The following is a 14,549-nucleotide window of genomic DNA, read 5'->3' on the forward strand; positions in this document are numbered from 1 at the left end:
GAAAGTTTGAAAATTTGAAAATTTGGAAACTTGGAAATTTGAAAGTTTGGAAATTTGGAAACTTCAAAATTTAAAAACTTAAAAATTGGAAGATTTGAAAATTTCAAAAGGTCAAAGTTTCAAAATTTGAAAATTTGAAAATTTGGAAATTTTGAAACTTGGAAATTTGAAAATTTGAAAATTCGAAAATTTGAAAATTTGAAAATTCGAAAATTTGGAATTACGGAAATGTAGAAGTTTAAAAATTTTGATAATTAAAAATTTGGAAATCTTGGAATTCATGTATTCTAACTTAGGAAATTCATTAGCTTGTAAATTAAAAATTTCGTAAAATAAATGTTGGCATTTAGGAACTTAGTTAATTAGAAATTTACGATTCGATGATTTGAGAATTTAGTATTTAAAAATAAAAAATGATAAAAATTCAGAAATTTAAGAATTTAGAAATTTGAGTACCTGAGAATTCATGAACTTGTAAATGTGAAAACACAAAAATTGTTCAATTAAAAACGTGTAAGTTGAACAATTTCAAAATTTTCAATATTAGCGCCAAATTTCAAATTGCAATCCCCTCTACCTGGGTTAGTAACTGACCACCGGATTATTAGTCCACGGAAATAGCGAAAGGGTGACCTGATTGGAGAACAGCCTACCGCATCCCCTAACCCGTGGTTCAAAGGGGTGGGGAAACATACACCTTCATTTGACCATTTGTTAATTGAACCGTGAAACTTTCGCAGTCCCAACATTTCCTTAAAAGCGGTAACCTCCGTTTTCGACCGATCATTTCTCGCTGTTTGTCCTAAATATAACAGCTCTCTCAAGTTTTACTTTCGAGCTTTCGTGAAGACAGCGAAGAGGAAACGGAGAAATTTCTACGATGTCACCAAACGTAAGTAACTCGTTTTTAATATTAAACTATTATATATTACATGATCAATTTTAAAATATTGTATCTATCAAGTACTATACAGGGTGTTTTAAAAATGCAACCGAAAAACGGATGAATTAACGTGAAAAAGTAAGGTGAACAAAATTTGTATTTATCATTTTATGTGACGTGAACAATTTTCTTTTATAAATACTTTGAAACTGTCAAAACTTAGTTTTTTCAACAATGAAGTGACAAAACAATTGTATTTTATATTTTTGTTTTATTTTATATGTAAACTCACTCCGTTTTCGATTGTACCACCATTTTGTAGACACCCTGTATATAAAATATACGATATCAATTTAAAATTTATGGTAATTACAGAACAAGTGATTATAAATGCAAATACGTGCAGAAACTTTTTACTATTGATTTTAATATAAATTGGCTGATCAGAAAATCGTTTAATTAAGTACTAAAATTAACGATTCTCTTAGAACCATTTAAAATCATTTTATATTGAATGATGGTCGTTTAAATCTCTTGTGATTGCGAATTTATTCAAATTTTACATTTTAATTTTACAAAGCAAAAAAATATAAAAAATGATATAATAATAGAAAATATATAAAATAAAAAAAAATTAATGTACTTATTCATACATGTTACATATTATTTACTTGATATTATTCATAATCTTGTACTCACAAATAAGTAATTAAAGAAACTTCTTTAGTTACATGAAATATATATTAATTTCTTTCTGATTTTAAACATTTTTCATTATTATATTTTTTTGTATTTTTCTATTTTGTAAAATTAAAATATAACATGAAATTTAACTAAAGAAACTACTCAATCGTTCCAAACACTATCGAATTGAATATTCTCAATAAACACATATTCCACAAACGAGAGAACAAAATAATTATGAAAAATCAATATCTCTTATTTTATACTTGTTTTCAGAAAGCTGAACCAATCGAGGTCGACAGCAACTCTACAGACATGCAAACCAGATTTGAAATCCGTTTCTTCATGAAGAAATCAAAACGATTCGATACGTCCAGACGAAATTACAGAAAAGAATCAAACACGAGTACCGAAGCAAAAGAATCTTCGGTAGAATGCTTGATGTATTTGGGCCTTGCGCCAAAAGGGAAAATGTGCAACCAGCTTGTCACAAAACAGAAAAAGCAGACAGATTTCGAGTTTCCCAAACCGAGAATCTATGAGTGCTATCAGTGCTCGAAATTTTTCTACCACGAATTCCTGTTGCAAAGGCACACAGTATGTCGTCATAAGAAGAACAAAAAGCGACTCATTTCGAACCTTTGGAAAAAGAAACAAAAATTATTATATCGAAACAACGAACCGAAAGTTAGTAAACGTTTGCAAAGCTTCGACTCTTTAGTTTCGAATCAACGCAATCGACAACTTGTCAATTTTCCCCGCAAGATCAGTTGGATATCGAAGGCTGAAATTGAGAAATATCTTACGGACTCGGATAGGTTTTAGAAAGACAATATAGTTACGAATTGACTGTGAGATTTGGAAGACTACGAAGATTATTGGCTGTTTTATTACTTACTACGAAGTTAGGGGCTGTTTTAGAATATTTTTGTTCTGAAAAATTAAATTTCAAAAATTTACTAGAATTAAATGTGAGAGATTTACTAAAATTAAATTTGATAAATTGTCAGATTATTTTTCAAATAATAAAGTAGAGGTAATTGTGAACTATACTTAAATCGGATAAAGTTAAAGGAGAATCAAACGTAACCTAACATTTGTGCGGATAACTTCAAATTTATCCAATAAAGTCAATATTCATTTTTAGATTGAGAAAATACGAATGTAAAGTCACGATTCAATATGAAATTTTTCAAATCATAGAAAATTGCAATAGTTTCAAAATTTCTTTACAGAATCATTCAGAAATTGTAAAAAAATTTTTCTAAATATTTCAAAGATGCTATTGAAATTCTAATATGATGTTAATTAATAAAAACAAGGAAGTGATAGATTATAACAAAGCAAATGACAAATGCAATAAAAATTAAACTATTGCATGCTTCGATTTTTAGGTTATAGTAAAAAAACTTGTTAGAGATATGTTTCTGACATAACCCAATCTACAAGAACTTATTCTATTTCTTTATGTAGAAATTAGAATTGTAAATATATTATTGGTAATACTTAATAATAAATATTGATATCTATATTTACGATCACAATTATTACAATGATAGTTTTACTGTTTTTATTTTAAAATAGTTTTTGCAATTTAAAATTTAAAGACAGTGCCATATTCTTTTAATAAAGTTTATATTACTCAGTGCAATATACCGGTGAAAATTTCATTTGTTACTTCCAGAATGAATAAATAAATACAGTAAAAAATGACAGCATTTTTTCATGTAACAGATATTTTTAAGATTAGAATTGAACAAAATTGATTTTCAGTAAAAATTATGAGAGGACATAGAATTTATTTCTGTGTCCATTCATAATTTTATAATAAACTTCTATTATTGATATGCAATATTTAGTGTAACTTTGTACGTTTTTTTATATATCTAAAAGATTAAAAAGCCTCTTAATTTTAAAATGACTCTACTCAATAACTTTAATAAAATTTATTAAAAGTGTAATTGAACAATTTTGCATTTATTTCCACGCACGAACATGTGAAACTTTTAGTAATTTGAAATAATTGATTTTTAATTGTACGATTAGAATAAGAAATGATTAATTATCTCTCATCCTGCAAGAAATACGTAGTCTTTTATTAAGTTTCACTATTAAAATTTGATTGAAAGCAACGGTTTCAATGTTTGTAAATCAATGTAGAAAATAAAGCACATTTAGTTCATATGACGTTATTTTCGACTTTGTCATTCGTTTTATCAGCATGTCCCAAAGAAATGTCCAAAACTAAGAATTTATCAGTTAACAATATTTGTTTGCTCTTCTAATGACTCAACGTGAATCATTCGTATCTTCCGTGCTCCTTTAAAACCTTTTCTTTTGTCTTTTTTACTTTCGAATACGTTTATTTTCAATGTCTATTTTTTTCTTTGATAATAAGAGCAAAATTAAAAATTAAGTGCACTTACAAGTATAATAATTGCAATTGGTATAATTATAATAATTACAATTAACACAATTGTAATGTTCTTTATTTTCAATATCTATCTTGTTCTTTGATAATAAAAGGAAAATTAAAAATGAAGTTCTTACAAGTACAATAACAGCAACTAATATAATTATAATAATTACGATTGATGCAATTATAATGCTCTTTATTTTCAATATCCATCTTCTACTTTAACAATAAAAACGAAAGTAAAAATTAAGTGAACTGACAATTACAGTAACTGAAATTATAATAAGAAATTAAGTAAATATAATTGGGTACGCTAAAAAATACCAGGAGAGATGTGCAAAATAGTTGTCCTTTTAATAAATAACAATTTATACAAAAGTTATATTAATTCCTATTTCGTGAAGTATAATATGACGCAAGATTAAAAATTTCTTCTACAAAATTTAATGAAAGTCTTTGTATTTCATAATTTTGTCCATAGAAATCTGAACGCAACAATAAATTTACATAAAGTTTATTGAACGCATTATGGCACCATTCTGAGCATTCGTTAACAATTAAATGTACACATCTACACTCTAAATTGAAACTTAATATTCAATTTACGTTAGCTACAATAAATATCTAAATACAATAACCAAAAACGTAAAAAGTCGTCATGTTTTACATTACTGAACATAATTTCAAGATTAAACATAAAATCGTATATTTACAATATTTTATCTTGGAAAGAGCTAATTCTGACGAGGTGAAGTATCACATACAAAATACAGTAGTTTAACACTAAAACTGGTAAGTAATAGTATATTTCCTAGAATCTCTAAATAAAATTATTCACATAGGCATAAAATACAAATGCAATTATAAATAAAAATACTCACATGGACGTAAAATACAGATATAAGCAAAAATACTCACATAAACCTTAATACGATAGATTCTTATTATATTGCCTCTCGTTATAAAGCGGACGTAACACACCTTATGCTATTAGTCATAATAACAAAAGATTTTTCAAATTAGCATATTCGATTAATCAAATAATTTTCTACCTTGACATTTGTACACACTTATCTACATTCAAAAATCTGTATAAAAGTGGCAATATAAATAGAGTCTAGCCTACTACAGAAATATAGCATTCTCTCAAGAGAAAATGCAGTTCCTTAATCTGCTTATAAATACTTATAAATAGTATCACATGACAAGAGTACTTCAGTTCAATCTACCAACAGCCTGCATTTCACAAAATATTTACATCAATTATTACTTAATTTGTCCCAAGAAATAATTTACTTTTCCTACATCTTAAATAAATCTATCAATACTCAAAAACTTCAACCAAGTAAAATTAGCAATTTTCGAATTACCCATACGCATCGCATATGATGAAATAAATGAATGTGAAAATTTAACATTTAACAATTTACGGAATTAAAAAATATTACTAAACGAAAATCATACGTTCTTAAAATCTGCAATGTTTTAAATTATTAATTTGTAAATTTAGAAATTTAAAAATTTACAAACATTCTAGTTTGCAGGTTCAGAGTTAGAGATTTAGCTATTTGGAAATCTGAAAGTTTGAATATCTGAAAAATACGTTTTAAATAAATCTATCAATGCTTAAAAACTTCAATGAAGTAAAATTAGCAATTTTCGAATTACACATCACATATGTTGAAATAAATGAATGTGAATGAAACGAAGAGATTCAGAATCAACGAGTTTCAATTAATATCTGTCGTCTTCGCGTGCACGGATGGAAGTATTCAAAATGTCTGCGAAGAGCACTCACGCTGTACGATCTCATTTTGCAATAAGAACATTTTAACTGCTGTTTAGCGTGGTACACCTGGTGTCTACGACTCGCAGATCGACTGTAAAATCGTTTGAAACAGTACATGCAATTGTACATTTCTGGCACGGCGAAGACGTAGTTCTTCTCGTTGGAATCGGTTTTCGAGTAGCTTTGCTTCACACTGCTTTCTTCGTTACGATGATCAACCTCTGTCGTTTGAAAGTCGTCGAGGAAATTGAAATACGACAGATCGAGGTTACAGTTCTCGATGTGAGACAATACTGAATTGTCGTCGAATAATGCGAGAAGCTGAAATGATTGTTTATGCTCTTGTAAATTGTCAAGATTATGAATGTTGATTCAGTGTCATTTATTGCGGGATATTCCTGTGACTATTATAGATTTGGTGAGCAGTGAATTTCCTAATTTGAAAATTTGAAACTTTTGTACTTCTGTATTTTTGTAGTGGTAGATTTCTAAATTTTTATGTTTAGAGTTGATTTTTATGTATTCAAGTTACCAACTTGTAAATATTTTAATTTCTATAGGATTTTATTGATAAATTTCTAAATCAATGAATTTTTAGCCGGCAAATTTGAGAATTTGATATTTCGGTCTTTCTATTCTATAGTTTTCTATATTTCTACGTTTCTAGATTTCTAAATTTTCAAATTTCTAAATTCCTAACTTTCGAAATTCCAAATTTCCTAAATCCCTAAATCTCTAAATCCCAAAATCCCAAATTTCCTAACTTTCTAACTTCCTAAATTCCTAAATCCCTAAATCCCAAATTTTCTAAATTTTCACATTTCTGAATTCCTAACTTCCGAAAACCCGAAATCTCAAAGTTCCAAATTTCCTAACTTTCTAACTTTCTAACTTCCTAAATTCTTAAATCCCAAAATTCCAAATTTCCTAAATTTTCACATTTTTAAATTCCTAACTTCCGAAATCCCAAAATCTTAAAGTTCCAAATTTCCTAAATTCCTAAATCCTTAAATCCCTAAATCCCTAAATCCCTAAATCCCTAAATCCCTAAATCCCTAAATCCCTAAATCCCTAAATCCCTAAATCCCTAAATTCCTAAATCTCTAAGTTCCAAAATCCCAAAAGTCTAAAATATTTTCTACATTTCTACATCCCTAAATTGTCCAAAATATCAAATTAAAAAAAAAAGTGCTTGAGATTCGATTTGAATCCCACACCGCACCAATGAACGCACCGTGTTCTCCGATTCCCCAGACCTTGGCTGCAAACACTCAAATTGTCCATCCCTGGTTTTAAAAATTAATATATTCTAATAATTAATCTATTTCTAACATCAATCCTTACCATCCACAAAGGAAGTTCTCCTACAAATTTTATGGTACTAATATCTCCAATTTTAGAAATTCCTTGACAATTTTTGATAAATTTAGTTATTTTTAGATTTGTATTCCTGACAAGAAAATTATCTGTAAGAGGAAAGTTATTCTAATTAATTATGTTTTTTTTAATTAATCGTAAATGTGATTATATACATTCAATTGTGTACTATACTATATTCTCATACTTTAATGAAGTAGTTTTTAAATTATTATTTTCTGATGTATAAAAATCTTTTGCAATATAAGGCAATGTGAATTTTTACCTAAGTAGTTTATATGTTGTTTAATACATTATATTAATTATTTTAAAATAGAATTCTTCTGATTTTTAGTATCTTTATTTCAAAATGAATATTATTTTGTGACCAATTGTAATTAATTAATAAAATTTGTATTTGGTAATTTGATCAATTGTAAGAATTATTATGACTAGAAATTATAAAAATTTATTGCATTATTCAATTTATAATGTCAAAATAAATAAAAAAATAATGAATTTAATTTTACTCTCTTTTGTATTTAAGTAGCCTCTGAATGTTAATTTCTATTACAATAAAGTTTCAATGAATTTATATTATAAATTTATTTTAGTAATTTAATTTACTAATTAACTTAAATATTAATTAAGTCGCGATTAACCCATTGCTCACTATTAAAAATTTGAATTATTAATAAAAATTCAATTAATTACATCTATGAACATAAATTACAAACGCAAGTGATTTTTATACATTTTGCCTGCTCTCAAAACACGTCAAACTACAATTCACAAAAGAAGGCAAATAATTAAACACCATCAAAATTATAAATTCCCGCAATAAAAGAACACCATTTCAAAAAAAAACCTTACAAAAATATTAATACATACCTCGTAATTAATTTTATTCAATTCGTCGTAGTTCAAGTCCATATTCACAAAAATAGTATTCATATACAAAATGTTCTTGGAAGATTTGGAACAAACGCGCGGCACAGAGTAGCCAGAAGTATACCGTTCAACGAAGAATTGGTAAATGACAAGTTTTAACAAAGGACTCATTTACTGTTTACTTCGACAACCCCTATTTACGATGGTGGAGGGGGTATCTCATCGTACCTGACAAACTTGTCGAAAAATAACTTCGGATTGGCTAGGTCAATTTTAGAGGGGATATCTGGGACCTACGGATATTACCAGTAAGTGCAGGTAATTGCTTGGTTGAAGTACAGTTCCGAACTTACAACACGATTCCCTAGAATCAAGTTCTACGAGATTTAGAAAAGATACACAATCATTTCTTTATGATAATATATCATACTAAACATTTCTTTATGACAATTTATCATGCTAATCATTTCTTTATGATAATTTATCATACTAATCATTTCTTTATGAAAATTTATCATACTAATCATTTCTTTATGAAAATTTATTATTAACATTGTCATGTCATCCACATGTTGGCGATGTTTAAATTTTCATACGAATATATATTATTGAAAATTTATTTGCTTATCTCATTGGAAATACTCATATTTAATACTTAGAACTATGGATAATAAATGTTATAAACTATCGTGAAAATATTTGTTAAGATTTGCTAAAAATAAAAATACTACCTAATCGAATTGTTAACTGTTTCAGTATAGCAACTAACGTTTTGAGAGTAGGAGCAGCCATTCTTAATGTCAGATAAATTGAGTAGGTTTAACAGATTCATTTGCGACATTATAAAGATGTAGATCCTCCATTAGTCATCTTACGACACTTTTGATAATTTTTCTGTAGATTTTAGCCCATTTCAAGGAAATCTGATTCTCTAACAAAAAGTCTTGTCTCAAAAATTTTGTTCTCTGTGAGTGCAGAATACGCTTTACTTTATATGTATGCGACATTCATGTCGTTCTTTCATGTCTTTATAGTTATTTTTCTGTATATATAAATACATCAAATAAAACATCTTCAAATTTAAATAAATTTTCATTTAATTTTCCCCATATCCAATATTGATCCTATAAAATCTGAGATCACTATCAAGAACTGGATCGATGAGATCAATGAATATGTAACCTTGTATTCATGGGACGTCTAGCCGTGAAGAATTATGCCTCAGCCAAATTAGAAGGTGTAGCGTAGTTATTAAATACTGGAGAGAGCTATTATAGGAAGTTTTTCTGTACAAAACGAGCTGTATGAAACGATACGGATACACAAGGGTCCACTAGCAGGAATAAAAAATTAAGTGTTACTTCCTGCAAACCAGAACCGAGTATTTAAGATTTGAAATGTCGGCAAAAACTATAACACCACAATAGGATAAGCTGATTTATATAAATATCGGTATAAATATACTATCAGGAGAAATTAGCTAAATGTAATAATTCTAAAATAGCGAGTCAAGACTTATGGCACTTAACGGTAGAGTGCATAGTTGTAAGCTTGAAAAAAATGAAGATTTCTAGATTGTCTGGGTTCACTATCATTATCTACAGAACTGTATTTAAAAAATTCTTACAGAAGAACTTATTACAAGAGTATCCACTAACTACTTGTTATAGGAATATCTTTAGCTCAATCCACAAAATAGGCACACTGCTGGAAAAAAGACCGCGCTGCCGCGTTACAAGTGCAACGAACAAGGTCATACAGCGAGCAGGTGCCAAAAAACTGAGAGCATCGTCTGCTATAAATGTCAAAAGGACATATCGCAAGGGATTGTAAGTTTTTCATACGGCCTATAAATAAAAACGGCAATAACGCGGCGACCAGAATGAGTACGAGCAGAACAGGGTGTTGCACATCGTGTCGGGAAGCAGCAGAATTATTTTATGAATGCCTACATCGATGATCCGCGCGTAAGGTGCACGTCAACATCTTACCTTTAGAGCTGTTAAAAAATGTTTTCATATTTTTTCCTTCGTTATGAAGTTCTAAAATGTTTTCAAAGCGAAATTACGAAATTGCAAAATCCGGCTTTATACGCTTCTTAAACTCTTAGACACGGTTGAACTTTATGCGGCGGTGCTTCTCTGTACGGCAGAGTTCGACACGAATTACGCGTAAACAGCACTACGATGTGTGACAATGCTGTTCTCTACGCGAGTACATTGAAACGAAGTTTTTGATAATTAAATTATAATTTTTCCCAAAGACATAATACATATACTTTAACTTTAATAATTTACTTTTTTAGAAAATTCACAAAATATGTAATTTCCAAATGTTTCCAATACCGTGTATTAGTGCAAAGAGGTGCCCACGGTGCCTAAACTTGGCGTTACCTTTTATTTACATGTTATGTACTTTTGTGGGATTTGTTAATACTCTTATAAAACGTGGTGAAGGCAAAAAAAGTGCGGATCAAAACATAGGAGAACGATCATTCAATTGAAATGGTGAGCGAATGAGTCGGTTGAGTGAGCCACTATAGTGGCGCGGAACATTCGCGAAAGCCACTATAGTGGACTGACCTACAGAAAGATGGTCTTAAGAATATCTCTGAAGAAAAGTATGACAAACTTTTGGCTTCAAATTATTAGAAATACAAAATCGTATTTGGCACATTTTTGGAAACCAAACATCTACATATTGTCCTTGCCTCTCCTGAATAATTTATAGTCACAGTTGCTAAAAATCATACTCGCAGTACTCGGTTACCAGATTAGATCCTTAATTAAAGCACTCATTGTATTAATCAATGTCATCTGTTTTACGTTGTACATTTTGCAAATAAATTAAAATTCATAAATAAATATTGCAGAATATCGAACTCAAAAGTTTATTTCACTATGTATACGCATTTACCTGAAATAAAACTGTACAAAACAGCTGTTTACTTATTTCAAATAAAATTATGTAAAACAATTGTATCATTATTTGAAATAAAATCCCGTAAACGAACTGTAAGTTTTATTTGAAATAAAATCCCATAAACCAACTGTAAGTTTTATTTGAAATAAAATCCCATAAACCAATTGTAAGTTTTATTTGAAATAAAGCGACCGCAAATAAGTAAATAAATCTACTACTTTTTTGATGTACTGTAACAAGCGAAATTGAATCAATGACAGAGTAATTCTTTCAACTTTCTTGTTTTCCTATTAATCTCAATTGTTCACGAACAACGAATCGATCGGTTCGAGATCAAGCACGTTGTTCGGACCAGAAATCGGTCCTGGTAGCACTTAGCAAGTGGGTGGTTCCCGAGTAATCTTGTTCTCATACATAAAACATACAGAGAGAGGCATTATGTTCGTTCACCAGCCTGCCTTCTTCTGACTTATCGTCGAATGCAATTCGCGAATGGTATTTTACAACAGCCACTCTATCGTCAATGAATTCAACGAATTTTGATCGAGTTCCTGGTAAAATATCGGTTTATTTCGGTATTTTGACGATTGAAAGAATTTTAGGCGTAATTTTGTAATTTTTAAAGTTGGTAGGATATTTTTGAAGGTCCTCTGAAGCTCTTTAAAAATATAAAATCGGTATATATTTAATCTAGCATAAGACATTAAATTTGTTTGTTTCATAACAAAATTATGCTACATAATAAAATTATATGTAATATACATATTTGTATCAAGTTTCAAATATATTTAACATAATATAAAATATTGAGTTGGTGTTTTTTCTCTTTTTAATTAAAGTAGTATTTTTAGTATAAGATGTATAATAATTTTAGATCTACATTCGGGTTTAAAGTGATTAAAAAAAAAATTTATTCGATATATTCATTGCATCGCGTTTGAGTAACTATATCAAAAATATGAGGTTGGTAGTACACCTAACCTAACATAAAATATTGAACTCTTGTACTTTCTTTATTCTTTAATAATGTAATGTTCTCAATTGAATTTTTTGTGACTTGTTGCTTTGCTACTACATTAATTTTTGAACAAATTAAAATTAAAAAATATTAAAGATTGTACAGCTTTCAAACGACATGATTAAAAATGTGAGGTTAGAAGTATATCTAACCTGACATAAGTTATATTACAAACTTTAATTTTACTTAAAAATTGTTCTACCTAATTTTATTCAAAACAGAAGTTCCACAAGACTGCGTCACAATTAACCAAAGAATTAAAGATGAATATAAAATACAGATAATGCAAAAAATCACAAAAGATTTTTAAAAATGAATAATGCAGTTAAATTTAATCTCCACCCCTTCTGTAAATTCCATTAATTTTTAGTCTATGTTTAACCTAGAAAGTACATCTTAAAAATGTATCCTAGAAAGTTGCATAATTCTATAACTACCGAAATTATAAAATTTTATTATAAACATCATCAATAAATCAAATTCTTATGCAGAAAATCCTTCTTCCGAGTGACACAACATAATAAAATACAACTCAGATTTATATAAATAAGAGTCCACGCATCGCATATTGAATCTTACACACGGAAACGAGGTGACAAGCGAATCTCGTGGAATTCAAACCACGATCACCATAGCAAGATAAACAGATAAAACAAGATTTAAAAAAAGGAAGAAAATCGAATGGCGACGATCGCTCCCTGGCGTTATCATCTACATATTATTCCCATATATTTGGTGATATTTTAAACTGCGGCACGTATCCTATTACAGTGTTGACAGATTTGTACCAGAAGATCCCCATGGCAAAGGAAAAATGTGAAGAAAGAGAGAAAAATAACCGAAAGTCCTGCAATCAACCGATCCTTTCGGTTGCTCGTGTTTTATCAAGCTTCTAACACGCGACAACGACACCTGTGATTAACGATCTCATTTTTTGATGATTTATGCAACAGAATTCTGCGTCGTGCATGCAGAATTATTCAATTTTTAATTTGTGGTATGAAAAATACATGAATTTAAAAACACTGATATTTTCTTTTAGGAAAAAGTGAAAATTTTTTAAGAAGAGAATGTAACTTAATAAATAATGGGCTTTTCGCATAAGAAAATTTAGAGGAATTATATTTTATGTGGGAATACTATTTTGTTACATAATGTTGCAATATTTATAATTATAAAGATAAGCTTACGATTATGTAACTATGATAAGTATTGCAATTTTTTTTCAATCGAATAAAATTCCTATACAAAATTACAAATATTGTACATCACAATTATAGTATTACAAATTTGGAACATTTTCAAGTAATATAAGAAGATATTAAAACAGCAAAATAATAATGCTTACAATAATTTTGTCAGATATGAAATTCGTTAGTTATTAATATTGATACTAGAGAAGGTTAATGCATTTTAGACAAAAAAGATGCCATAAATGAAGCTTAATAATATTGTAATGATATCTGTGTACCTTTAAATTTTTTATTATATTCTTGAACAAAACACAAGATGTTTTTTACTAAATTTTAGTCACATTACCTAATTTTAAACGACATGACACGAGGAGACATGAAATGTAAAAATATAGTAGTTCATTCTGTGCAAATCTCACAATTAAATATTTTGCAATTTTATTTAAACTAGTTTACTATATCACCATTTAATATACGATTGACAATGAATCCAGTGTTTATGAGAAATAATAAATTGCTATTAAATTATACAAATGGCCATCACTATTTGTTTGCAGAGGAATAATTATTTTAGGTTATGTTTGATCATATCATACATGTCTCCTTTAAATATAGATTTCAAACCTCCACAAATAAAATGTTAAAAAAATAATTCTAATAACACTTTACCTCAACGTGAAAACATTTAACAATTAACCCAATACTGATCGTAACATCAGGCAAAATAATGAATATTTCATAAAAGTAATTAGAAAATGGAAAACAACTATGTCAGTAAGTATATCTTGTAGAAACAAAAATTTATTGTAATGCTTATTTCAAGTGCACTTATTTAAACAAAATTTCGAATTACAAATTCATTCGAAACTATTATAAAGTACAATTACCAAATTTTATATTGCAACGTTTGTTGAGAGAAAAATAAAAAATATATCAGGTTCCATAGCATTTGATATAACTCGCAGTGCATTGCAACGAAAGATTAATAACAAAATCGCAATAAAACAGCACGCGAGGCAATCAATTACTCCTGGTGCAATCGAAACCAATGATTTGAGAATCACTGAGATGCAGTCGGATAAGATGCACCGATGAGCGATTCATTTGTAAGTGAAACGATACACAGGTATTAAGCAACGATATACAATTACCGCCTCGCATTTATAATTATTGATTTAATGAAAACCAGCTACCCAAGAAGTCATTTTAAAGCGATACCTCGATAAATTAAGTATTTGTGCAACGAACGATAAAGTACAGTTTTTTATGATACAATTTCTCCAACATCGCGCTAACGATTGAACTCTTCAAGAAACAAAGTCCCATGGTGTTGAAACCGTACTTACGACACCGTGTTGACCTTTTCATTCGATAAAATGAGAAGGTTTGACGCGTGA

The 14,549-nt window shown here is 28.7% G+C and overlaps 3 protein-coding genes across 4 annotated transcripts in view; 1 reads left to right on the forward strand and 2 right to left on the reverse strand.

Moving 5' to 3' along the window:
* wb (wing blister) overlaps nt 1-14,549 on the reverse strand; it is a 303,585-nt gene that overhangs the window by 123,946 nt on the left and 165,090 nt on the right. The gene's annotated exons all lie outside the window — the stretch shown is intronic.
* LOC143264467 (uncharacterized) lies at nt 704-3,759 on the forward strand. Its single transcript, XM_076531841.1, has 2 exons — nt 704-892; nt 1,844-3,759. The coding sequence occupies exons 1-2, from the start codon at nt 881-883 to the stop codon at nt 2,390-2,392; spliced, it is 561 nt and encodes a 186-aa protein (XP_076387956.1). The 5' UTR covers nt 704-880; the 3' UTR covers nt 2,393-3,759.
* LOC143264468 (uncharacterized) lies at nt 4,317-8,202 on the reverse strand. The gene is made up of 2 exons (XM_076531842.1): nt 8,020-8,202; nt 4,317-6,093 (listed from the first exon to the last, which is right to left on the reverse strand). The coding sequence occupies exons 1-2, from the start codon at nt 8,188-8,190 to the stop codon at nt 5,704-5,706; spliced, it is 561 nt and encodes a 186-aa protein (XP_076387957.1). The 5' UTR covers nt 8,191-8,202; the 3' UTR covers nt 4,317-5,703.

This window comes from Megachile rotundata, chromosome 5 (assembly GCF_050947335.1).
Source record: "Megachile rotundata isolate GNS110a chromosome 5, iyMegRotu1, whole genome shotgun sequence".
In the NCBI taxonomy this organism is placed as follows: domain Eukaryota; kingdom Metazoa; phylum Arthropoda; class Insecta; order Hymenoptera; family Megachilidae; genus Megachile; species Megachile rotundata.